At 43.5% G+C, this 27,338-nt stretch overlaps 1 protein-coding gene across 3 annotated transcripts; it reads right to left on the reverse strand.

Moving 5' to 3' along the window:
• Positions 1-3,375: 3,375 nt before the first annotated feature.
• RAVER1 (ribonucleoprotein, PTB binding 1) lies at positions 3,376-25,360 on the reverse strand. Of its 3 annotated transcripts, none has more exons than XM_082205415.1 (15): positions 25,133-25,360; positions 19,747-19,813; positions 17,600-18,069; positions 15,996-16,187; positions 15,185-15,314; positions 14,418-14,518; positions 13,777-13,860; positions 11,885-11,996; positions 10,270-10,505; positions 8,828-8,921; positions 8,277-8,419; positions 7,667-7,744; positions 6,494-6,619; positions 5,156-5,239; positions 3,376-5,059 (listed from the first exon to the last, which is right to left on the reverse strand). In XM_082205415.1, the coding sequence occupies exons 1-15, from the start codon at positions 25,343-25,345 to the stop codon at positions 4,913-4,915; spliced, it is 2,277 nt and encodes a 758-aa protein (XP_082061541.1). In that variant the 5' UTR covers positions 25,346-25,360; the 3' UTR covers positions 3,376-4,912. The 3 variants fall into 3 exon arrangements, with proteins under 3 accessions (XP_082061541.1, XP_082061540.1, XP_082061542.1); XM_082205414.1 differs by having other exon boundaries at positions 13,777-13,863; XM_082205416.1 differs by lacking the exon at positions 13,777-13,860.
• Positions 25,361-27,338: the final 1,978 nt, after the last annotated feature.

Below are 27,338 nucleotides of genomic sequence, written 5' to 3' on the forward strand. Positions count from 1 at the left end.
TCGTGTGCATGCACACTTCTTCAGATACACTGAAACAGAAGTTGCCAGATCCTTCTATATAGTGAGAAGGTGGGGAGGGGTATTACTGAGAAGGGTGGTGGGAATGGGAGATTGGCAGGTAGCTGAGATGAGCCTGTTGATGACTTAACGACTGCAATAGGTCTTACAGGAAAAGGCAAGGGGTGAGAAGGTGAAAAATGGCTTAGTCATGTATAATGAGATAAGAATCCAATGTCTTTGTTCAGACCAGGTCTCTCCATGGTTTTAAGTTTGGTAATGAGTTGCAATTCAGCAACTTCTCTTTCCAGTCTATTTCTGAAATTCCTTTGTAGTAAAACAGCTACTTTGAGATCTTGTATAGAATGTCCTGGGAGATTGAAGTGTTCTCCTACTGGTTTCTCTGTTTTGTGATTCTTGATGTCAGATTTATGTCCGTTTATTCTTTGGCGTAAGGTTTGGCCTGTTTGTCCAGTATAGAGAGCTGAAGGGCACTGTTGGCATTTGATGGCATACACAATGTTAGAAGATGAGCCATTAAATAGTCCTGAGATGGTGTGTTTGATGTTGTTGGGGCCAGTAATGGTGTTGTCCGGATGTATGTGGCAGCAAAGTTGGCATCTGGGTTTATTGCAGGCTCTGGTGCCAGTGTCCGTGTTAAGTCTGGTTGTAGTATTATTGTGGGTTAGGAGTTGTTTAAGATTGGGTGGCTGTCTGTAGGCAATGAAAGGTCTTCCTCCCAGAGCTTGAGAATTTTTTATGTGGTTATTGTTTTTATGTGGTTATTGTTGTAAACAAAATCTGCCCTTTTTCCCTTATGGGGTATCCAAGAGCCCATATAGAGTCCTTACGTAGGTTCCCTACTGGTAGGAGAAAATAACAGAAGCCAACCAGAGAATATTGAGAAGCAAAGCAGCTCGTAAGCCTGATCTTTATTGATCTGTTGCAACAGGGTGCTCCCCTCACAGGCAGGAAAGGAGGAGGAACCCAGAGCAAAGGTGTGCCTGCCCTTATATAGACATTTTAAATTCCCAGCCCTGGAGCCCAAGCCCACCCCCAGAAACATCATACATACATCACAGGAGGGGTGTAGCTCAAGACCACCCCCCACATACCTACATCACAGAAAAGGTGGTCTAAAACAGAAATGTGAATGTTGTTTTTCCCATCTGCCAGGTTATCTGATAGGCTTTCACCCATTAAAATGCTGATTATTCAATTCCTGAGACAATGGGAAGGCTCCCTGACCCCCTCCCTCCTTGCAGAGGAAACATTTGGTCAGTTTGGGAATCAAAAATGGTTTCAGGTCGGTCTTCCTGTGCTGATCTATGTACGTGCTTGGTTGGTACATTTATGAACATTTAATATATATCTAAGACCTTAAAATTCTTATCACATTATGTAATTTTTAATGTGTTTTCTTTTTTTAATAACTACTTTGCTATTGTAATTATGTATCTTTTCATATTGCAAGCTGCCTTGAACATTGTTTTAACTGTGGAAAGGCGGCATACAAATAAAATGATGAAGACGCTGATGATGATGTACTCCAAAGAAAAGTGTCTTTCAGTGCCCTCCTGTCTCATTATGACATCTATCCTTTCGTGATATATTATGCCTGGAGAGAGAAAAACTTCCTGCCAAACCTGTCCGCCTGGCCGTATCATACTAAAAGGCTGAGATAAGTTACTTGCCAAGAGCAGAATTACATAAGACGCAAGAGACTGAAGAGATCAGGTGCATTTTTTTAATTTAAAAAGCTGCAAATCAAACACAAATTGTTTGTTTGTTTGTATTTTTAATACTTTTTATAAAAGAATTGTGAGTGGTTCCACAGGACTTCTTCATTCTTAGAAGTAGCTTGGGTGAAGTGGAACTGGATTTTGATCAAAGCAGTTTGTCCATAAGAGTCCTCCAAATATTGTTGCTTTTAATAATGTTTAGAGTCCACCCTTTCCACCTTCCTAAGCTGCTTTTAAGTAACAAGTCAGAAGACCCAATCAAATCTGTTTTAATGAAAGTCATTTGGGCACAACGCTACTTGAGAACTTTCAGTGCTTCTGTTTTAGCATCTTAGAAATGCAGGATATCCCCTAACTTTGCAGATGCTGAAAGGACTAAAATAACCATTTTGTTAGTTCCTCATGGACAAGGGAAGTACAAGGTATTTCAGTGAATGACAGTCTTGGCTGGGATACATCTAGAGCAGTCAGGCATATTTAAACATAGGAGGATTAAGTCCAAAAGGCCCTGTGCTTGAATTCACTTAAATTCAATACCAAAATAAAGCAGATGAGCATGGCAGCCATGGAGGAAGCAAACAGAAAGTGATCTATGAGGCAAGAAGGCCTACTGCTTAGCAACGGTAGCAACCGTTTCTCTGGGAAATGGCAGATCTTAATATTTTAATCAGAAGCCAATGGTAGCCCTATTCCATCTTGTCTCACATAAGCTTATGGATGGTCCACCATTAAATCTTACCTGTTTTTCCTTTTGGGACATCACTATGTAGCCTTCTCACTCTCTTCTGGTGCGTATTCGATTTATACACTAGTTAGCACCAAAGGTGTAAATAAGCCCTTCATCAACATTGTTGTAACAAGGTCAATTTATCTAATCTTGAATATTTTGACAGGTATTATGTTTAAAATCTATGGCACAAATGGAGATACTATCCCTTCAAGAGTGGTTGAGGGCCGACAAGCCTTTCATAAACTAAGAGATTATTTCCTTGGCCCAGTGGAGTGAGAGCACTTTGCACAACTTGCATTGTACACTGAAGCAAAGCAAGTGTATGTGTAATTTTGTTTCGATACAAGATTGCTTCGTTTTTATACAATATGTCACAGAGGAGGGAATTAAGTATACCTTACAGGGGAAAAATTCTTATAAAAGACGGCACAAATCTATGCTGGAAGGATATCATTCAAACTTAATCCAACTTTTCCCAAAGAAATTAGAAGTTGTAGTATTCATTTAGGGGAGCCTTTGTTGAAACAGATGCTTTACCTGTAGTCTGGCACCTTTGCACTTTAATGTGGTACTATTTGAATAATAATTCAACCTGTTTCGTAGTTACAAGTTGGGGCGGGGGGGGGGGAGTAAACCGTTCTCAGCCAGAGGGTCATATTTTCTTCTGGACAACTTTCCAGGTGCTGCATTCTTGTGGCAGGCAATGCCAGAGGCAAAAGGAAGCAGAATAATGGATGTGACTCGTCTTTGAACACAGCCTACAGTTTAGTGCCAGTTCCAACCACACACTCACCTCTCCATCTTCTATTTAAGCCAGCAAGTAGTATTACTTGCTCAAAAACATCTGCTTCCACTGCTCATTATTCTTAAAGCTCCATGCACAAAGAATGAAAAAGTGAGACAAGGTTTGATATAAATATAACTTTACTTTGGAAAGTTGGTATCCAGCTGCCAATGGATTTCAAATCCCACGACATATACAGCTAACCAAGCAGTATCTACAGTAGAATCATCATAGCATGTTTATAAAACAGAAAATGTATATAGGCTAAACTACAAATCCCCCAGGAAAAAGGCCACAGACCCCTTCTCTGTCTCAAAGCAAACTCCACACACTGAGAATGGGTAATATGGAACTACTGTGAACCTAAGATGTTTAAGCAACTTATAGGGCCATTTATTTATCTCTGTACCAAGCTAAACCTGGACCTTGTTCAGAAAATGTCCTGGTAGAATAGGGTTGTGCTTTCCATCTTTTCACCCTCAGCCCAGTGTAAGGGGAAGAGGATCATTCACAGCCCATTAAGTTCAGACTGGAGCTTGAAAATGCCAGTTCAGTGGAACCCACTCAAAAATCGTAGCTCTGCAAAAAGTGCAGGTGTAGCTTCAAAGCTGGGTCCTCTCAAAAAGCCAAATGGAGGACACCTGTTGCCACCAAGATGGAAAAACACTAAGCAAAATTCTAAGTCACCCCAGGGGACAACACCCAAAGGCAGACCCAGCCACAGGAGCCTGGCTTAAGTGTTATCAGACTGCCGGATCAGCATTAAGACAAAACCACACTCACTCAAAAAACCTTTGCACCCAAGAGGGAATTGGTCTAAACCAATGAAAAAACAGCAACAACCCAAGGAGGGAGAGAATTTAAAACAAATAAATCAAGTTCATAGAGTTTACCAAGATCACACACTTCTAAACTATGTATTTTTAAAGGAAGTAACTAAAAGCATGGAATTTTTTTTAAAAAAGGTAATTTACAAATTAATCATAACCAAAATAAGTACACAGACTTAATGTTTAAAAAAATAAAAGCAAAGTCAGATTGCAGGGGAGGCAGAGTCATGTCTCTACCTGGGGGCTGCAGGAGCATAGTGAAGGTGACAGGCTGCAACTGACCAGGACCGTGTTTTCCAACGTGACACAAGAGTTCTCCGTTGCCATCTTCTTCCTCTTTAGTAGTTTGCTCTATCACACTGCAGCAATCCAGAGGCACCTACAGAATGCAAGTACATTCCTTCGCTGGAAAAAGTGTTAAGGCAAGACACTCGTATCTCTAGAAGACAAGGCCCTTGCTCAACAGGACCATGCAAGTAGAATATACTGCAATAAGAGCACAGAACAGGAAGGAGCCCAAGTAGGGAAAAGGCATCCAGTTTCATTTTGGTCCAGCTGACTGAGAGGCAGTAGGGAGCTGTCTGCAGTTTGGTGGTGCTTCTCCTGATTGTCGAAATAGCCTCACTTAGGGAAAAGGGGAATTTGCTGCAAAAAGCACCAAGGGTTCATCTTCAAAGCCCAGGATGTGCTTGCACTGGATCCCATGCTCAGAAGCCAAGTCCTCTGCACAGAGTCTTAAAACCAAGTCTAAGCAAAACATTAAAAACATTTTTACAAAAATTTACATATTTGGGGAAGGAGAAAAGTGAGTGCTTCTATAGGAAACTGATTAAAATATCCTCTTTCGCTTCATATAGGAGTCTGCGTAGTGCCCTCCCAGGCCTTGAGAATGCTGACCCACATAGCTCCCTTCTGGGCTGGGTTCTGGGGATGGGAGCAGGTGGGAAAAGGCCCGTTTCTGGCCACCAACCGGAGTCTGCAAAAGCAATGAGGGGGAAGAGAGGCAGAATTAGGGAAATGACAAGGCATGGAGGAGCTAAAGGTTTCAAAGGTCAAAGCGGTACCAACCCACCTTTGAGTAGGTACTGTGTGAGTGACTTGTTGGTCCTAGACCCATGATGCCATCTGCCGCACTCACAGGTGGCATCCCAACTGCCTGGAAGAAAAGGCAAGAGTAGAACTAACATCATTTCTGACTGCGAGGCTGACACCCCCCTCCACTACCCAGCGTGATACTATGAAAAACACTACATTGATAAAGGCAAGATGTCAGTCCTTCAGGGATATGGAGGCAAAGGTAGGTCTCACAAGTGGCCCGAGTGAGTTGGCTTGCTTGCTTAGCATGGCTGTAAACCTGCCCCCCCCCAACCTCTCTGGCTGTCCTGTGAGATTTCCCTCCAAATACTTTTTCTTTGAAGTTCCTGAAGAAAAGCATCCAAGAATTTCACACTAACAAATGAAGCCAGAAACCCTCTGTGCAAAAATAACAGCATAAAATTAGACTAATTTAGTTTATATCTTGGGGTCAATCTACAGAAGGGTCTGCAGTGGCAGGTTTTGAGACTGCTAGTAATACAAGAACAGATCACTACGCTTGCCAAGGCATGTCCAGCAGGATCTTGCACTTTAAACAGATCAATGCAAGATCAGAATGCTTTTTAAAAAGCACCATCAGTTTCCAAAAGGTTTACAATGTAGCATGGGGTCTGCATTGGCAAAGCAAGCCCAGAGCACAGTATAGGCACATAAACGAGTTCTCTTGTTATTTGGATCCCAGCCAATGTTTCCAGTCTTGGATAATTATACTAATATTTTCCTTCTTATTCCAGGCTCTTGCCCTCCAGGTATTGTTGGGAATACAATTCTTGCGATCCCTGACCAGCAGCCGTGATGGCTGGGGCTGATGGGAGCTAGAATCCAACAACAAAATATATTCTCTATTCCCACTATAATAATCAAAGCAATTCCATGTTCACCTTTTCTTTTACAAGATCTGCAACTCATGCACTTTGTGGGTTATATCTGAAAGTGTTCGCATTCTCCCTTGATCATATTCTACTGAGGTTTGGCCATTTCTATCTTCAGCTGTGTGCAAAAGCTGTTATCATAGGAAAAACTAGTGGCCACAAACTCAAATGAAAAGCATGGGGGGATGCTTTCAGACAGCCAATGAATGAGTTTGTCTTTGTTTTGCTTTTTATGTATTTTGTGTTCTCATCTTGTATTTTTATGTTGTGAACTGCCCTGTGATCTTGGGGTGAAGAGAGGTATACAAATTTAACAAATAACAAAACAAAAATGAGACCACAGCAGCAAGTGACTGGAGCTGTTTGTGTGCCAGTGTAGCATCCAAAACTATCCAAATTTGCATCCTAACACAAAGCACAACTGGCATTATGGGAAATCTTACTTTGTTTAGGTGGCTCTGTCTGAGCCCAGCCTGAAGGCCGCTGGTGAAATAGGAGCTTGGGGATCCGGAATAGAATGGAGGCAGAGGGGCTCCAAGGCTGTTCCGTTCAAACCCAGGTGATGACACCTGGAAAAGGGGAACAAGATTCACACCGGCTCCTTGTACGCAGAGCTTCTCACACCCCTCTCCACACTGTAGGACAGCAACAACTAAAAATGACTGAGCCCCTCCCACCAGCCTATGCAGCACTTCTAAGTGACAACTTGCCTTGGAGAGGGAGAGAAAGGAGGATGGCAGCAGGCACTTGCCACCAATTCAGCACTGCAGGATAGCTAGAAGAGAGAGTCCGTTTCCCGCCCACAACCTTCCACAGCTCTGTGCCCTCCTTCTGCATTCTGCTACACAGTTAGCGACCGTTTCAAGTACGGCTTGCTCTTAACCGCCAAGTTTGTGGGTGTTCCTTACCAGACCATCTTCCATGTACATTAAACTAGCTCAAATCACAACATTTCATAACGACAGATCTCATAGTTATGGCACTGCAGCATTCTAAACCTACTGCCTTTCAGTGGATGAGGCCAGGAGCCAACATTTTTTAGTGCCACCATATCAAATCCAACACAGTATTTAGGAATACAGTGGTGCCTCGCAAGACGAAAAGAATCCGTTCTGTGATTCTCTTCGTCTAGCGGTTTTTTCGTCTTGCGAAGCAAGCCCATTGAAGGATTAGCGGATTAGCGCTATTAGCGGCTTATCTGCTGATCGGATCAGCTGATAAGCGGCTTAGCGGCTTAGAAAAAGGGGGGGAGGGAAAAAACCCAGCAGGAACTCGCAAGACATTGTCGTCTTGCGAAGCAAGCCCATTGGAGATTCGTTTTGCGAAGCACCTCCAAAACGGAAAACCCTTTCATCTAGCGGGTTTTCCGTCTTGCGAGGCATTCGTCTTGCGGGGCACCACTGTATAAATATGACAGCTCCCTTGGGACTAGCCCAGGGGTAGCCAACACGGTGCCCTCCAAATGCTGCTGAACTCCCAACTCCCATCAATTCACACCAGCATGGCCAACGGCCAGCAATTATGGGAACTGCAGTTCAGCAAGGGCACCATGTTGGCTGCCTCTGGATCTACCCCCTCCAAGCTAGGTAGAGGCATTTAAAACAATGGATGTTTACCTTCTGCTTGTTGTGTGCAAATCCACCTAGCTGGGGCCCTGTCTCTCTGGCCTGCGGATACATCCGTGTTCCCAAGTCCTTTTGATAGAAAAGAGAAAAGGCAGGAACTCTTTAATCCTGAGTTGTGTAAACTGGATATAATGATGCCCCAAACTTTTCATAGCTGAGTTGGTTAAAGCATGGATCCTCAGGGTCCCTTCCAACTCTGATTCTATGATTCTGTGTCATTTGAATTCATATGGTCCCCAATGAGAACTAGAAATCTGTGCATACAGGAACGTAACATTTATTTCATAAAATCAACATCACTTGATTGCAAAATAACCACAAAGCACTTTACAAAAAGATAAGGCAATAAACTCAATAAAAAATTACAACCCTAAAACATACAAAAGGTCAAGTACTAAAAGAGATTAAAATTACACCCTAAGCATCTGGGCAGGCTTGTCTAAACAAGAATGTTTTTAGCAGATGCTGCCACACAGAATAATAATACAGAATGAAGAAGCAGAGCCTAAAGGGCATTGAGATAAATGAAAGCAACTCCAGCGCTTTAACCTTGCTGTTTATATTCAGAAGCCATGGCCATAATGGATCTTCAAGTACTCACTGGCTGGTAGTCAAAAGCACAGCCGTCTCCTGCCAGCCCAGAAGAAGGCAACACGCCATCAGATAGGGAGGCCTGTGGAATTCTGGGATTTGAAACATTGCCCAGTACACCAGTCTTCAAGCTGAAGGCTTTGTTGGCCCCACCTACAAAGACAAAAGAGCTGGCTGTCATCATGCAGGCAGCACGGTAGAAGAACCAGGGATGGGATAGGCTTTGTCCCACTCTAGACTCACCTCAGGGCTGCAGGAAACACCCTCATTGTCTAATCATGCAAGGCCTGTAGCTGCAGGCAGAAAGAGCACTAAAAACTGTCATGCCTCTTACCCATCCTGCCTCCATAAGACAGCTCAAAGCAAACCAGAAATTAGATTTTCTAGCAAGTACTAGAGGACACAGTTTTGTACTTTCATTTCCCCTTGTGCCAAATAAGGGTGGCATTCAGATAACTTTTATTCAGTGTAGACCCACTGAAATTAACATGTCTAAATTTGGCCCATTAATTTCAACAGATCCACTTTAGCCGAATACCACTTAAGATGTGGCCACCTTACCTCCAGGCTTGTTCGTAGGGAGAAGACTTTGCAGATTTAAGTAAGGATTGAGTGGAATCTTGAAGTCTTTGGGTGGCTCTCCTAGCAGAGAGACCTGTAAGAGAGGCAACAGTGAGACCATTTCCTAGAGGTTTCCAGCTGGTGCCCCTAACAAAGGCGAATCACACATTGTGTGATAAAAAAGTTGAACAGTTTTATTTTTTGAAGAAAAGGTGGATGCATTCTCTATTAAAAAAAAAAAGTTAAAAGTTAAGTCCAATGTTGGCGCTTGGTGAAGTGATCTATTGGTTTTAAAGAGATTCTCAGCAACAAACACTTGGCAGTTTTTCTTCTAATAAAACGCGCAAGAGAATATACATGCTTTTGACATACTGATTACAGAAGTGTGGACAGGCTAAACACAGTGCCTACACTATGCAGAACGTTTTCCAGCTGATCACTTGCAGCCCCATTTTGAAAACCCCTGGAGTCAGTTATGCTATAAGGGGCTCGCTCCTCTTGGTAGTTCCACCTCCTGAGGGATATACCTCCCCTCAGAAGTTTGGTGTGTGTGGCCCAGGGGGAGAGGGCCTTCTCTGTGGCAGCTCTGAAGATGAGGAATCTTCTCACCACAAATGTGCATCTGGATTCTTCACTATACAGGTTTTGGAAATGTTCTTTACCCTGGCCTATGCTATCCAAGATAGGTGTTTTCAGGGCACACCCTATTCCTGTGACTGTAATTTGCTTTAACTGTTTTCAATTCTGAATTTTAAATTGTTGTAACCAGCCCTGGGACGTGCTGCTGAAGGGCAGGTAATAAATTTAGTGATAATAATACAGTGGTGCCTCACAAGACGAAAAGAATCCGTTCTGTGATTCTCTTCGTCTAGCGGTTTTTTCGTCTTGCAAAGCAAGCCCATTGACGGATTAGCGGATTAGTGCTATTAGCGGCTTTTAGCGGCTTATCTGCTGATCGGATCAGCTGATAAGCGGCTTAGCGGCTTAGAAAAAGGGGGGAGGGGAAAAACCAGCAGGAACTCGCAAGACATTGTCGTCTTGCGAAGCAAGCCCATAGGAAATTCGTTTTGCGAAGCACCTCCAAAACAGAAAACTCTTTCGTCTAGCGAGTTTTCCGTCTTGCGAGGCATTCGTCTTGCGGGGCACCACTGTATCTAGAAGTCTAGGAACTGGTTACGTTTCTATCCAGTTGCAACAGTTTCAACCCAGGGTTTCAATGCGGGCATGAGAACTGAAGAATTCAAAAGCAGGAGGAGAGCTGCAAGGGAAAAGGTACAGGAAGGAAAAGCACAACTGAAGCTGTCATGCAATATAAAAGCACTTCAATCAAGACCCTCACATGTTTCTGAACTACAATGATGAAGGACAGGAAAGCACCACATAACATATACTCAGATTTCCACAAATGTAAACCTTCACAAGGTACCAGATTCCTCACATACCCCAGATGATGGAGGCCCATTTTCTGTCTGCTTTGGCTTCTGAAGCCCACTGATCACAGACCCCAGGATAGAAGTGGTGAGGCCTTGTAGCCCAGGTTGGGTCAGGTGGGGTCCTATCACAGAGTTCTCCCTCTCCATTCCCAATGGTCCCAGAAAGGATGGCAAAGGCAGGTTTCCTGAAGGCAAGATTGGAGACTTCACAGGTCCTGGAGCCATATCAGAAGGTAGGGAGCCACCTAAGGAGGGAACATGCAACCAGGTGAGAGCCACTTCCTAAAATAAAGTAGTTTTGGAACCCAAGTCATCAGGTTGGGACAGTCAATTTACTGTTAAAATGTTGTCAACTAACCACTTCTTTAATTCATGGTGGTTAAAATATCTTAAAGAGTAGATTTGCTGGGCTTTTGCCAGTGAGTAAGGGAGTAAAATGGGGCTACCCAATCTGGTAGGGATTTATACATAACCTGCTGGTCTGAGTCCTTTCCACAGGAACAATGAAAAGCTCCAATGGGGGCAAGAGCACAATGGGTGGGGTGAAAGTTTCCTACCACCTTCAACAAAGACATGGGTGGGGAGACTCCTTCAGACAAGGCAAGAAAGGTAGCAAACCCTACTCTCCTTCTATGTTGCTCAGGTTGGTGGCTTCATGTGGAGCTAAGACTCAAAACACCCCTTCATTAAACACTACGGGACTCACTGCATGGAAGGAGAGTTAATCTGCTCCCTTCCATGCTATCCTGCTCCGAATGAGGACTTGCTGAACAACTTGCTGTGCAACTAGCCTGACACCTCTCCCTTCATCAACAACTGCAGGCCTGAGGATATACTTGTTTGATCTGTTAGCAGAGTTCTTTGCTCCGCCAATCTTCCTACACAACTTCTGTGAGGAGTGGCGCCACCTACCTAATTTCCACACAGGGCTGCAGGAGCTACTCTGAAGTGAAGAGAAGTAAAAATAAAACACACAGAAAGATTTCTCATGGGCCAGAACATAGCTGAAGAAGCAACTGCTGCAGCTCGCAAAAATAACAACAGAGTTACTGCAGTTGCTGTAGGAGTAGATCTTGATGAGATGAAATTGCTGTGAGGTTCAGCACCAATTATGCTAAGATTTCAAAAAAAAAAAAATATTTTGCCTTCTCACTACATCCCAAAGCCTTCTCCTATTCAAAGAAGAGTCTGCTATACAGCAACCCAAGTAAATACTCTCCCTTCTGTTATGATGAAAGAATTCTGGACTTGGATCAGCAAGGTAAAAATCACACACAGCTTTATTGCAGTCCATAGACCCAAAATACAAAGTATAACAATAGTATATATTAACAGTTATTAAGGTGGTTTCTCTTCAGATTGTATAAATCTTCACCTTTTACTAAAAGTAAAAATCTACAAAGTAAGTTAAATGAGAAAAATAAGAACAGATAAGCTATATTTTGTGGTCAGTCAGTTTTTGAAAGAAACAGGAGTTTCCTTGATCCGTAAGTTTTTCCATATTATCACTGCCTAGGTATTGACTTTATAGAACATAATTTCCCTAGCTTCTAGTAGAAACCAGCACTCAAAAATTAAATTCTGGAGAGGATGTTGTTATGACCCTATACCACAAAGCACTTACCTGAGGACATCTCATTCAGTAACTGATTTCCTGTCTGAGAAGTTGGTGTGTTTTGCATTCCCAAAGCATGCTGCAAGGAACCCAGTGGAGACTCTCCCAAGATTCCTGGTTTCTACAAACAAATCAATATGTCCCCACTATTAAGACAGGAAACAAGACTGTGTGTGATAAAAATCCAACACACTCAAGCCAATAACCCACTACAAGCCACTAATCTCAAGCAAGGCAATGGCAAAGGCATACTGATCCAAATGGTTAAGGAAAAAGGGATCAACTACATACAGCCACATCACTCTAGAGCAGGAGCAGTGGTTCCCAAGCTCCCCCCCCCACGGACCACTTGAAAATTGCTGATGGACCACTTAATGATTTTTCTGCCTGTTGCAGCAATTGTGCTGTGCTAGGTAATGTATGGCTTTTAAATTAATTTTTAGTGCTTCTTTTATTTCTAACATTTTGCATTCTATTAAATTCAGACTGTAACACAATAAAGTACAATATAAGAATCTAAAGCAGCAGTAAGAATACAATTGAAAACCAGTATTACTATTTAATGCATACATGCTGCAGACCACCTGAATGCAGCTTACAGACGCCGGGCAGATCATTTTGCTAAACCAGTGCCCAGGTAACTGAGTACCACCGGACACTCCTGGCAAGCTATGTTCAGATACAGAACAGCCTGAGAAAGATGGAGCTTTATAGATAGGAGAGAGGTGCACCAATGTCTTTCAGATGGACTTCACAGGACTTTGTGGTAAAGACTTGAGTGAGTTTAGCTGCTGCAAGTGGCCCAAATGGAACACAAACAGGATTCTACAGCACAAACTGTTAGCTTAAATTCCAGCACACTCATGGCCTTTTCCCATTCTCCAACTGTTCTTCTACAGCTTTCCATTTCCATTTCAAAGCAACCCTCAGAGAATCCAGTACAGAAAGCCCTGGCTGCTAACTTCCTTGCATCACTGTTCTGAGTATACGACTTACTATTATTTGAAAGAAGTGATAGTTGGGATGGATTTTGCTGTTCAGCTGCAACAGGGACAACATTAACAGCAGGCAAAACCACAACATTCAAGGCTATTTAATTCCGATGCGACTCCACCCCAACCATGGCAAGTTCTAATAGTTGTTTGTGGCAGACTCTTCCATCAATGGTTGGAGACAGCAAAGCAGAATAGAAGCCTAGAAAGCTATGCTCTGAAACCCAACTTGTTGAGAACAAAAGTCTGAAGTCTGATAAGCAATGGTTTTCAACAAGGAGGCATCAGGAGGAGGTTTACCCCATCCCAATTCAGAGGGCCTATGTCAATCCATTTGGGTATACTTCCAGAAGGAGATGGAGATGTGGAAAACAGACCTGTTCATTTTTTTTGCAGCTCTATCTCTTTGCCCTCTACTCCACTGCTCCTTGTCAAATAATTCTAGATATTTGGAAAACTTCAGACCACCAGAATTGCTCCATCATGCACAATTAATTTTGCTCCACAATAGTACAGCTCACTTGATGGTGCATAGGCACACAGCACTCACTGGAATAAATATGTTCTCATTCAGCGATAAGGAAGTGAAGAGGCAGTGAAGAGGACTTGCATACTGACAAGAGCGCTCCTCATCAACCAAGAACCCTCTCTTCATCAGAAAGCCTTCTACTAGTCATGCTAAATGCTACCGCAAGCCAGCCCCCCTGAAACTATGGGGTTTAAGGCTTAAACAGAGTGAAGTCCTAGATTTAGGGGGATGTCTTGCACAACACATCCTCCCCAGTGAGACTAGAATATGATTAAAGCTGGAGGATGGTCCCTGCAGTGCACCTTCATGCAGCGTACACACAATAAACACCCACACACAAGCAGCGTGATTTTCACACACAGGTCTGGCCTACCACTCACATGGAATATGGCCTGGTTTTCCTTGTTCTGCAGGAGTTGTGTCCAGACCTGGTTTTGGACTAAGAGCAAGTTTCCAAGAAATGCCTTCTGGAGCAGAAAGCAAATAGAGACCAGAGACAGGGTTACTAAAAGCCAAGAGAATTAAAACAGACAAGAAAAAACAGAGAAGGAAGTTGGAAAGTCAGAGCCTGCATCAAACTCCTGCTGTTTGCAAGCCACCCCAAGGACATTTCTATTACCAGGAGATCAAGCCGACTAGATCTTGCCCTGTAGGAACCAGATGAAACCACAGCTGATAAAATTCTCCCTGCCATTCAGCATAGCATTGCAACAGTACAGTGAAGAATTAAAGAATAGATGCAACTAGATTCTTTTGAGTGTGAGGCTAAAGTGAGTTAGGCTGCTGGTGAGTAGTGGAAGAGAATGATCCCCAAGGTACTTGTTTCCAAAGCAGTCGCTGCCCCTGCAGAGATATGTATCTGTATATAGAGGGGGGTTTTTTAGGAGTGGGGCGGGGGGGGGGAGAGAGACACAAGGAGATTGTTCTTTATCTTCTCACAATCTGGAACACCAGCCCATCCATGGATAGGGCAAAGATTAACACCAATGTTATTTTACCTGCAACACTGAATGGCAGTTACCTGTTGTGCTTGTGTTTGATTTTGAAGCGCTAGCTGAAGCAGTGCTGTGGACAGGGCAGGGTTGCTTAGCAGGTGCACTGATGGAGGGGCTCCTAGGATTCCTGAAAAAGAAAGGGAAAGTTTTAAAAACTCTCCAATGTAATGGGGTGGGGAATCCCTTAGCAACCTCTCAAAATACTGCAGTAATGCAAACTGAACCAAAAAGAACAGCCCAAACCGTGAAACCCTTCATCTTTTAAAGTTATCAGAATACCTTATTCACTTTTGCTTTTGATGAATGAGTCCAAGTTAGGTTCCCCCCCCCCTTACTTGACAGCACTAGTTTGTTAGGCACAAATCCTCATATTAGATAAACTACAAGTAAGAATGAACACCATTTTGGTTGCCTCATGAAGAACTCTAAAGCACCTACTACATCTGCAAAAGTGCCATCTTATCCATTTTGTATCCAACACAAATATTTGGTAAGAATTCAAGCTCTTTCTGATCTGAGGAAAGCTTCCCATCTTTTTGAACCTGCTCCTCTACAGCCCAAGATAAAAACAACAACTATCATATCTGTATTGTGAATACAAACGATCCCTGTCTGATTGCAGCTCCAATCAAGTCAGTGACAACACATCTGGCCATTAGCAGATGCCACTAGGGCTGAGGAGATCTAACATACTCAATGGGCTCACAGTGGGAGGAAACCCCAAGATCACATAGCTCAATACCAAAGGTGCTTTCAGAGACATCCTATTTGAGGGCCACTTACGCATACTTGCCTTGCTTTCCTCCAATGGCTCCATGAAGGAGAGGGTTGAATAAGAGCTGGACTGACGTAGGATTCCCTAAGCTGTTCAGAATCTGAAGAAGATTGGGCTCGGGAAGAAGCCCTTTTCCACGGTTAAGTGCCTGTAAAAGCAACAGCAGCAAAAAAACAAAACAAAAAAAATCAAGAGGCACCCACTCACTAACTGATAGAGGAACCTTTTCATGATCATGACTCTAACCGTGCAGGAAGGGAGCATCCGAGTGTACAGTTAAGGTTTCAGCTCACAAAGTAATTAACAGTTTACAACACAGAACACTTAAGACAGACAGCCTGCCACACTGGGCCATTGGAGGGGGACCTTTGGGCTTCTGTGAACTGTATTTTGTTTTGATTCAAACGTGTACCCTTGTAATGAGGTGAGCTGAAATGTAATTCAGTTGCTCTCCTTTTTACTTAATGAGTCTATCAGTATCAAACCATCTGCACAATACAGTGGATGCCCATATAGAACAGATAATGGCTACAGGAGGAAGTCTTGTTGATGAGCAGAAGTTTGTCCAAAACAATGGAGGCATTGTGTCAGTCCCTGGAGATGCAACACCCAACTCTGGGTCAAAGTATAAACCTCTTAAAAAGATACAGGCATGAGGAGAAAGGTGGATAAAGGAACAAAAGGTGGTACAGTATTGGCAAGGAGATGATTTCAAACCACCCACAGGAAGAGACATCATTTAACATATTTATACCACTTGCTATGAAGAAAATCTCAGTGCAGCTCACAACATAAAACCATACAGTAATTATTGTGAATTGAACCTTACTGTTGCCTGTGCCGCTATCAGAGCAGCTAGCATGCTTCTCCCAGGAGGGCCTGGAGCACAGAAGGACACTCTGATGTGGTTTCCAGCAAGTGGCAGGCCATTGGTGGCCTCTTGGACCATCTCTGCTATCTCAGCTGACTCGTACTCGAGGACTGCAAAGCCCTTTAGCTGCCCATCCTGACCACATGCCAACTATGCAAAAGAAAGAGAAGGCAGCAAGAAGGTGATTCGGCACAAAAGAAAGAGGACATGGCTGCTTTATACGCTTTGAGCCAACCAAAGCTGAAGAACCTACAGCCTCAGGGAATCCCAGCAAGATTCTGCATCAGTAAATCCTCCTGCGCTTAGGACAGGAGTAGTCAATGCGTACCCTCCAGATGTTGAATTCAAACATCCATCAGCCCTAGCCAGTATGGCAAGTAGTCAGGGATGATGAGAACTGTAGTCCAACATATGGAAAGCACCACAATGGTTATCTCTGGCTTACTGGGACATGTATCACCTCATTTTGTCAAGAGAACCAAGCTACTACAAGAGAATTGCTAGGCTAGGGGCGAATGACAGAACAATCTTCCAGCAACCCCCCACGAGAGTCTCATTACCAGACTGTTACAACAGGTAATTTGGTTAATTATACCCCATTTGCACTGATGGGGCTTGTGCAGCTTTTAAAATATGCAACTGCCTGAGCCAGAGTTTTTTACATTTTCTACCCAACAGATTAATACTACTACTTAAATTGGTGTGGCAAACAGTCTACTAGTGTGGCTGCATCTGTTCCTACAACTATCAGGTGGCAAAAAGGATATCGCCCATCTCACGTTTATAGAAAACCACAAAAAATATGGAGACGACAGGTGCCAATATTTCAAAACTATATAGAATTTGAATAGAGACTATCTGTGGCCACAGAATTAGGCTTCTATGTTCTATACATTTCCTTGACCCTGGCCAGAAGTGCAATCTAGTCAACATGGACTACATGAGTCTTGTGATCCCTTCCAACTCTACATTTCTATTACAGTGCTACCTCTGGTTACATACTTAATTTGTTCCGGAGGTCCGTTCTTAACCTGAAACTGTTCTTAACCTGAAGTACCACTTTAGCTAATGGGGCCTCCCGCTGCTGCCGCACGAGTTCTGTTCTCATCCTGAAGCAAAGTTCTTAACCCGAGGTACTATTTCTGGGTTAGTGGAGTCTGTAACCTGAAGCATCTGTAACCCGAGGTACCACTGTATTCTATGTTGAGCACACAGAAAAACAAACTTTTTGCTTTTGGGATAGGTTATGTGATTCAAGCAAACCAATTTCTTTGAGCTGGAAATTGTGCCAAATGTTAATCCCCTGGCAGTGAGTGACCAAGCACTTAGGACCAGCAGGAAGTTTCTAAATTTCATTATTGAATAAATTTGTGACACAACACTGTTGTGCTATTCACAGAAGCAAACTGGAAGGGGTGGCAGCCTGATCTTTTGTTGCTTCAGAAATATCCTGGTAAATGGATTCTAAAATAAGTGCAAGAAGCCTGTTGTGTGAAACTGCTTTGAGTGCTGCACTAAGGACAGGAAGGGCAGCCCTCTTCCCTGTAGCCCAAGGTGCTTACCTGACAGAATGTTGGAGGGCAGATGGCAGAGAAGGTCTGCCTCAGTTCTTCTATGTCATTGTAATTGTGTGGCAGTTTATCTATGCATAAGCACTTTGAATGAATGAGGTCCAGGGTCAACTGGTTAACATCTGTCCAGTGAACATACAGAGTCCGTGTTCCCAACTGTTTGCCCAGCAGGTCAGATTTTGCTCGGGCTGCTGAATCCTTTTTCATGTACTCCACAAAGCCATAGCCTTTGGAGTGCCCCGTCTTCTCACTATACACCAAGAAGCAGCGTTCCAGGTTCCCAAAGGGCCGAACCAGGTCCTCAAACTGTTGCTGCGTGTAAAGCTGGGGCAGGTTGGCAATGCACAGCAAGGCATCTGTAGGTTGTAACTGCACTGTGATCTCTTTGTCTCGCAGCTTGCTCAGATGGAATTGCTTAATGGCCGATTCTGCCTGTTCCCCATTCAGTAACGTGACGAAAGCTGCAAGAGATCGAGGTTATGTAAAAGCTATTGACAAGACGTTATATAGCAACACACAAGTCAATGCCCACAAACCTCTGCATAGATTTCAAGGTGTATACAGTCAATCACCATTTTGCGCACAGGTTCTGTTCCCAGCCCACTGCATATTGGTATGCCTCTGACGTGTTTAGTGATGTTTTTGGGTCACTTCTGGGTTCGGTGCTGTGCATGCATGCACAACCATACGTCATTCGGATGCACATTAATTGGTTGTTGTCTGTACACAACAGAATTGGCATGCTGGACTAGACAGAAAATCTACCCAGTCCGGCAAACTGTCTTTAGTTGTGGCCAAACAACAGATATCAAGCACAGCATGACGCAGACCACTATTTTCTTTTCATTGCCAACACCTGACATTCAGAGCTGGAAGATGCTGTAATAAAACTAACTGCCAGGAGCATGATAAATTACTATTGTTTACCCCATGACTTTTAGGTGCTTACGGTGTGAGTTACATGTCCAGTTTAAGAGCACATCTGTGGTTACTCTTGGTGTTTCCCCATCCTAAATATATTTTGTGCCTTTTATAAACTTGGTGACTACTCTGTTCAAATAATATACAAGTGACTTAAATTTGCTGATATTCATTCCTTGCTAAGTTTGCTTTCTTTCCTCTTTTTTCATTAATGTATTTACACATACATCTAAATCCCAGTTTTACTCCATTGTAAATTAATATTTTATTAAGAGATGGTTAAGTCCAGTCAAAGACGACTATGGGGTGCGGCACTCATCTAGCTTTTCAGGCTGAGGGAGCCAGCGTTTGTCACAGACAGCTTTCCAGGCTTCTGGCACAACGGGACACCATTACGAGTGCCAGAGCGCACGGAAACCCCATTTACCTTCCTACCACAGTGGTACCTATTTATCTACTTGCAATGGTGTGCTTTCAAACTGCTAGGTTGGCAGAAGCTGGGACAGAGCAATGGGAGCTCACCCCGTGGTGGGGATTCGAACCGCGACCTTCTGATCAGCAAACCCAAGAGGTTTAGACCACAGCGCCACCCGCACCCCTTGATTGATGTTAGGACTGATGGGATGAATGGCCCACTAGTAGAACCACCAACCTTCAGGCATGCATGCCAGAAGCTTTTCCTTTTCATGAACAATTTCTAATGCACAACAATACTACACTGTTTAAACAAGGAAGAATATATGTGTAGCCTTGTCCAACCTGTGGAGAGTGAGTTATGGCTATTCAGAAATGAACAGAAAAAGCCAATGGTGTTATTTCCAGCACAAAAACCAGATACCCCCATATGGCACATACAAGACCTCATGGGGCTCCTGGGCTTCTAATTTTCCAAATGAAGTCACTAGCCACCTCACATATGGCTGAATGTGCAAAACTGAAGGATGATCACACGCAGAGGACAGTAAGACCAAGACAAACAACATGTTCACACCAGTGAGAGCAAGCAAGAAGAATATTAGAAAAGACCTCCACCCACATAAACTATGTGCATCAACCCAATCTTTTAGTTACCCATGAATCTGCATTCAATGGAGATTAATTGAAAGGGGCTGTCCATTCAGCTAGGTTCAGCAGATTATTTTTTATTTGTCAAGAGTTGAACAGAGCCAACCCACCCTATGACAGAAAGGAGAATTCTGTAATGCTAGTTTACTTACCAGTTCCCTTGTATTTATCCACAAAACAGTACTTTAGTTCGTAGTCACTCAGCAGATCATGAACTTCCTGTGTAAAGTCAACAGAAGAAATCCAGTTTGAGCCAGAGTGGGAAACATTACCTCTTTCATCAAAAGGAATCCCAGCCACTTCCCCCACTCCAGTCCACAGAGGCCAAAATCTGCCCAGAGGATAGTTTCAGCAAAATACACCCGGTCCTCATTCCTGAAGCCAGTCACACCCCACTGCTAAACTGCAGAGCATGAAATGAGTGTTTCATTTTATAGTAAAAGCTGCATCCACGTACTGGCAGCAACTCCAGCAAAGCCTAATCAATGCTTTGAGCATTTCCTGGTTCTGGATTTTTTATCTGAAGATTTATCTTGCAGGCTTGGACAAAGTCCAACTAAACATGCCACACAATTCAGGTTTTCACAGAACTGGTTTGAAAAGCTCTCTCTTGTTGAGCAGAAGAGTAAAAGTTTGGCAACATTGTGTGTGTGTGTGTGTGTGTGTGTGTGTGTGTGAACTTACAAAGTCAAATAGCAAATATGCTCTGCTCTTAAAAGTCCCCTTTCTGGGTTCAAACTCAGTAATATTACTGGCCACCCCTCAAATAAAGTAATCAGATACACATTTTGATCCTAAGTCTATAAAAGCCCTATCATAATCAAATATGGTTTGGGGAAGTCTTCTTAAACAAATAATTCTTTGTTAAAGTGCTTGTAACTTCAAAACTGAATGTGATGGAAAACAGAAGTCCCTCTCTGTTTTATATGGGACACATTATTAGAAAATTATTCAATAAGCTGAGGATTGTGTTAAGTCACATTAAGAATAACTTTACTGTGGTGTGGTCTGACAATCTCTGTTGCCAGATTATAATAAGGTTTGGTTGACATAGGCTCTTTTCCTTTTCACATGATGTATCTGAAATAGTAAAATATGTTTAAATGTTGTAATTTATTCTGAACTCATCCATTCTGAGATAAACGAGGAACAAACTTACCTGCTCAATGGATATGTTTTGGATATGCTATATTATTATTATTATTATTATTATTATTATTATTATTATTATTATTATCTGCCCATCTGACTGGGTTGTCCTAGCCACGCTGGGCAGCTTCCAACAAACATAAAAGTGTAATAAAACATCAAACATTTAAAACTTCCCTACACAGGGCTGCCTTCAAATGTCTTCTAAAACTTAAAGGGTTGTTTATCACCTGGACATCTGATGGGAGGGTGTTCCACAGGGTGGGTGCTACTACTGAAAAGGCCCTGTGCCTGGTTCCCTGTAACTTCACTTCTCGCAGTGAGGAGTTTTCTGCAGTGGCTCCCCGTTTGTGGAATGCTCTTCACAGGGAGGTTAATCTGGCGCCTTCATTATATATATTTAGGCTCCAGGCAAAAATGTTCCTCTTCAACCAGACCTTTGGCTGAACAACATTCTACAGCCTTTTAAATGTGCATGTGGGGGGTATTGTTTTGTTGTTTCCGTTTTAACTATTTATTTGTGCTTTTATCTTGTATTTTTATCTTGTGAATGGCCCCGAGATCTTTTGATGAAGGGCGGCATAGAAATCTAGTAATAAATATTGTCTCAAGGTACTATTCACAAACAAAACTGGCCTACATTCACCATTATAAGGATTAGTTGCCAAATGACTTTGTGTTGATGGCATTAAATGTTTTTCAAGCAAAAAGATGTTTTAATAAAAGAGAACCAGAAGGCACTATACCTCCACTTAAAGATGACATTATGCTCTGTATTTACTGAGGGAATTGCATAATCAGCATAAATCATCAACCAGAACAGCTGGCACCACAGGAGATCAGCTTCCTTTCCAGACTGCAGTCTTCCTGAACAGCAGCAAGCCAATATTTAGCATGTGCTTTATGCTGCCTGAGGCAACACTTTCGCTTATTGCTCAAGATACTTTTCACTTCTGGCAAGCAGGCAAGCTGAACAGGTTACCTCATTTGAGGCATGTGTGATCTTTTCACAGAAAGGAGTCAACCTCGCTCAAGGTCAAACTCTGCCAAGCCAGCTAGCTCCACCATTCAGACCATGAGACCAAGAGTGCATAGATGAATAAGCAAGACTCTGGTTTGAAATGTGCCTCTCAGAGGCAGCTTGAAACACTCCAATGTACTCCAAACCTAGCCAAACTCTAGGGAGAGGGTGTTACTGACGCCCTTGAAAAGGCAGACATTCCAATTAATGGCAATTCTAGAAGCTTGCCTCTGATACTTTGGCAGCAATCAATAGTGCTTGGGAATCAAGTGATCTCACCCAAACAATGAGGACAGGTCACAGGGTCAAACCTTCACCTGGTGGGCTGTTCAACTGTTTCTATGTAATAATGTAAAATGTACACAATGAGGATTTCCTATGAAGTTCCACTGTCCTTTCTAAAGTTCAATTGCCCTTCCTGATCAGGCAATTCACTCCACTACAGGATGTGGATGCTAATGTAATCCTCACAAGAATTATTTTTTTAAAATGAGACATTTATACAGAGGTGCATCTTAGAACCTGTTTATAAAACACGTACAGTGGTACCTCGGGTTACAGACGCTTCAGGTTACAGACTCCGCTAACCCAGAAATAGTACCTCGGGTTAAGAACTTTGCTTCAGGATGAGAACAGAAATTGTGCTCTGGCGGCAGCTGGAGGCCCCATTAGCTAAAGTGGTGCTTCAGGTTAAGAACAGTTTCAGGTTAAGAACGGACCTCCGAAACGAATTAAGTACTTAACCCGAGGTACCACTTTATCTCTAATAAATGGTATCTATCCATTTAGGAGTTTCAGCCCCCTATAGTGGGCCAAACTCTCTGCTTTGCTTACAGAGCTCCGGGAGACGCCAGCGAGCCTGGCGAGTTCCCACAAGGACCTCACAGAGACCAATAAGCAAAGTGGAGAGCTTAAAAGCTCTTTCTGTGCCAGGAAATCTAGCACAAAAGGAGCTTTTAAGCTCTCCACCTTGCATGCAATTAATTGGCAGCATTTCAACCAACCGTCTTTAAACTGCTCAAGGTTGAAATCAGAGTTCTTCCGGCTTCAGCACTCTCCCCTCAGGTCTCTATGAACTAAATCTGAGAATGTGCATAGACATCGTAGATTCTTTACATTTCTAGTCCACCATTTGTCCAACTCAAGGTGGGCAATGACCAGACAACCCACACTTGATTAGTTTCAGCAAAGTTACTGCATCACATCTTGAAAGAGATGCAAATATGTAAACACACACAGACAAAATGTTAGCACACTGCTTCCTTACCATTGTATTTCCCTTAACAACTCTGTTGGAGTGCTACTATTCTGCAATAAAACATGCTCATTTGTTTCCTCAAAAGCAGACAACTATGGCCAGTTTAATTTACAGTTCATAGAGAAAGGTTTTCAGCAATGTATAATGGTGTGTTGTGTGAATAACTTGTCATCTTCCTTCTGTGTTTAAACTGCTGCTCCTCAACCTCACTAAGTGGGTGCCAACTAACTCAAGAAAACAAATATCTCTTTCTAGTGATGTACGCAGAGTAAAAGCCACTTCAGCAGGTACATCACTTTCAGAGTAAAAGCCACTTCAGCAGGTACATCACGTTACTCACTTGACAGGTGACAGGGTTATAGAAGAAAAAAGATTGAACATTAGGGTCCAATTCTATCCAATACAAGAAACCAGCAGTAGATGTGTCAGTGTTCTTTAGAAAGTCCAAATGTAAACAAGATAATAATAAGCATTTTTTCACCAACATGAATGGTTATCACCAGTGACTGCTATTGTGATTATCTTGAATGCATTCGGACTCTGCATAGAAACACCACACCTACTAATGCCCCTGGCACTTCTTCACCTTTTAGATTCACAGTTTACAACCCTAACTTCTAGTTTCTGCATTTAAAAACACAATGCGTAGGTTATGGGAATGTATTGTGCTATTATTATGTATGGTGACTTGACTTTATGATAGTTTAGTAATGATTCACTGGTTGTTGAGAGTGAATTTGGTTAATTATTATTTGCTGATAATTTGAGAATGATATTTTGTCTAACAGGTTATTGAATATTACTTTATTTGATAGAACTTGTTTATTTTAAAGTTGTTCTTTTTATTATGACTTATTTTCATTGGATCAGATCATTATAAGATATATGATCCTGGCTGTATATTCTGTTGTTTCTTCAGCTTGTAAGCCACCTTGAGTACAACAATACAGAAAGATGGCATACAAACTAAAGGTGCAATGAAATATATTGATGATACATCGCTGAGGACAAAACAATGCACAACTGAGAGGTCGCCTCTAGCCCCATAGGATTATGTGCATTCTTCTACAACAGCCATAGAAACAGAAAAGATTGATGACGTGTCTGACTCAATTCAGACATCATGCTGAATTATGGTTATGGCTTAGCTATAGTTTGTGGTATGGTGTCCAAGCTGACAAAGTCATGGTGTGTGAGTGGGCAGGAAGTCAGATACAAAATCCACGGTCTGAAGTCTGTTTGTGAACCATGGTGTCCGAGTGTCTGTATTGCAGAACACACGTCTCTTCCCGCTAGCAGCATGTTCAGAACATGCCTTCCTTCAGCAAATATGTGAGGGGCCAAGGTGGCTATACCTGCTAGACACACACCCTGGACACCAACTCTTCCTCCCCTGGAGGCTGCACATTCAGTGTCTGTGTGAAAGGGATGTACAAGAGCCTTGTTTGCGTACAACTATACCTGTGAACAGAAAAGACGTTGCCATGTTGGCAGGGGCCCATCTACAAGGTGTCATCCAACAGTCTCTCATACGTTCACTGTGTGTGTGTGAACACCCCTTAAAATAGCTGAACAACATGTCAGACTCCCATTTGCATCTGTACTGGGTTGCAGATGGGGCGTGAGTTTGCGAAGGGTTTGAATATTCCCCCATACTCCCTATACAACCCTATGTCAGAGAGAAGGTTCTGTGCTAACTTTTCCTTGGCAGACTAGCTTTGTTTGCAAAGATCCATTTCTTGAAGGCTGGAGAAGATCCACCGCTTTGCTGTAGGAAATGGTACAGCCAGGAACAGATAAAATGGCCAAGGGCTTTTCGTTAGTCCGTTTTTCAGCTCTTACTTGGCCAGAACTGAAGCAGTGATGATGCTTCGCTAGCAAAGGCGAATCACCTCACCCGGATCTCGAAACTTTTTTCAGGTAGCGCTTCTGAAAGGCAGCGGGGTCAGGTACTGGGAACTGAGGGTCCACCCTCAACCAGAGGCAGATTAGTTTGCCGCTCTTCGAGAGCGAAGCGCCCTTCGCCGGCTTGAGGCTTCAGCCGAGCTCCTCCGCAGGCAGGAGAAGGTGACTGAGAAAGGCGCCGGGGGGGGGCGGGGAGAAGGCTCACCTGGTTAGCGACGTCGGCGGGCAGCCCCCGGACCAGCACCTTGCGCCGGTTGCGGAACTGCCGGGCGCTCCTCTCCAGGCGGCTCCTCACCTCGGCCGGCTCCAGGCGAGGGAGCTCCTCTTCGCGGGCGCTGGCCGGGGCCGACGAGGCAGAGTCGGCCGCCGCCGCCGCGGGAACCCCCGCCACAACCGCCGCCGCCGCCGCCGCCGCCATCTTGGGAGCCAGCCGTCCTCTTCTCCCGCCCTCAGGCTAAGATCAGCGAGAGCGAGGGTTGGGAAAGAGCGGCGGTGGCGGCACGCCGGCAGCCCATTGGCCTGGGTAAGGATTCGGCCCGCCTCCCGGGCAGTCGTTGGTCGGGCGTGCCAATGAGATAGGGCCGGGCCGGGGGGCGGGGAGGAGTGGTTAACCCTTCGCGGTCCGCGCGGGAGGCGGCTACTGGCTCTTCTTCTTCTTCCGGTAGCTCGTTCCGCGCGCTCGAGGGAGGAGTTTGACCCGAGGCCGCGGTGCGAAAGCCCGGCCGGAGCCGAATAAAGTGAAGCGAGCGCGCGGGCTGGTACCCCGGTAGGGCTCCGGAGAGGGGAAACCGCGCGCGCAGCCTCGGCTGCAGCCTGAGTCGCCCCCAGGCCACTGCCAGCTGTTGGCTTTTCCCTATATATATGATGTATTCCATGCGTTATTGTTGCAGAATGCACCAAGACCCAGGGCCGGATTTAGGTTTTAATGAGGCCCTAATCTACTGAAGGTAATGAGGCCCGTTATATGTCCAACTGTCCTTTGTCACAAATTGTCGCTGGTTTTTTTTTGTTGAATATACAGTATGTTATATGGTAATTTATGGATCTAATAGGTCTCTAAAGCCATTTGCACATAACAAAATATGTATTTTATCAAATTAATTGTTGAACTGAAATACAATTAAACAGTGAAAAACTGTTGCTATATGTAGGTTTTATTTTATTTGTTTTTTATCATATTTTGGAAATGTACATCCAGGGTTTTTTTTCCTTTAAAAATTTGTGGGGCCCTAAGCTATAGCTTGTTTAGCTTATACGTAAACCCGGTACTGCCAATACCCATGGTTAAGGTGCAAGGTTTCTAAATGTAGATACCACTGCTAACATTTAAGAACATAATAATATCCTCGTGGATCAGGCATCCTGGTCTCACGGCGACTAGCCAGGTGCCTCTTGTAGGAAATCAGGAGCAGAATGCAAACTCAAGAGCAACCCTTCTCTTCTGTGGTTTCCAGCAGCTGGTATTCTGTGGCATTGCTACTTCCAAATATGGAGGTAGAGCATAGTCATCATGGCTAGTAGCCATCCGTAGCCCTCTGCTCTAGTCCTCTTTTAAAGCCATCCAGGTTTGTGGCCATCACTGGGAGTTCCATGGTTTTCACTATGCACTGCATGAAAAGGTACTTTCTTTAAGCTGTCCTGAATCTTTTAACACGTTGTGGGTGTCTTTGACTTCTAGTGTTAGATTGGAAATACAGGTGTACTTTATAGGAGCTGCCTGTCTGTTAGCAAAGGGGATACCTGGAAAGGCTTTATTTGAATTAATTTTGGGATGCATTTTAATCAATTTATTGCTTGTTTTTATGTATATTGTGTTAATAATATGATGTTAGCCACTCTGAGCCCAGGGGAGGGTGGGATACAAATAAAAAATTATTATTATTATTATTATTATATGCTAAAGCAAAGTGACAAAATCAAGTTGCTATTGGGACATTAAGAACATGAGGCCTGTTGGATCAGACCAAAGCAGCCACTGTCTCATTTCCCCGTGGCTGAGCAGCTGCCTGGAGGAAGCCCATGAGGACAGGAAGGCAATAGCTTCCGTCTCCTATTTGCTTTCTTTAGCTATTAGCTGGCTCTCACCAGCTTACTGCCCCTGAACCTTTTCATCATGACCAGCAGCAGATGCAGCAAGTGGGCCTGGTGGCTGGCACTTGGGTTGCTGAAAAATAGGGTGGGAGGCAGGTTTCTCCTCTTAGGTTTTCTAATATGCATAGGATCAGGCCACCTGCTTACTCTTCCTCACCCCATTCACACTTGAGAGTTGCTTGGTTTATGCCATTCTCAACACTTTCACACTGTTAAAGTAAACGGCTACCAGGAGGGTTTTGTCTTTAAAAGTGTCATGCAATGTTTCTGATTTAAAGAGTCATCCTTCCTGCTGCCACCCTGATTTCTTTGGGGATGAA

This window comes from Podarcis vaucheri (genome assembly GCF_965113315.1).
Source record: "Podarcis vaucheri genome assembly, chromosome: 17".
In the NCBI taxonomy this organism is placed as follows: Eukaryota; Metazoa; Chordata; class Lepidosauria; order Squamata; family Lacertidae; genus Podarcis; species Podarcis vaucheri.

Coding starts and splice junctions, on each gene's coding strand:
- RAVER1 (XM_082205414.1), bottom strand. CDS start 25,345: ATGGCGGCGGCGGCGGCGGCGGCGGTTGTGGCGGGGGTTCCCGCGGCG. Junction 13,864..14,417: donor ATCAAACACAAGCACAACAG/GTAACTGCCATT, acceptor TTTCTGCTCCAG/AAGGCATTTCTTGGAAACTT. Junction 7,745..8,276: donor GTGCTTTTGACTACCAGCCA/GTGAGTACTTGA, acceptor TTCTATCAAAAG/GACTTGGGAACACGGATGTA.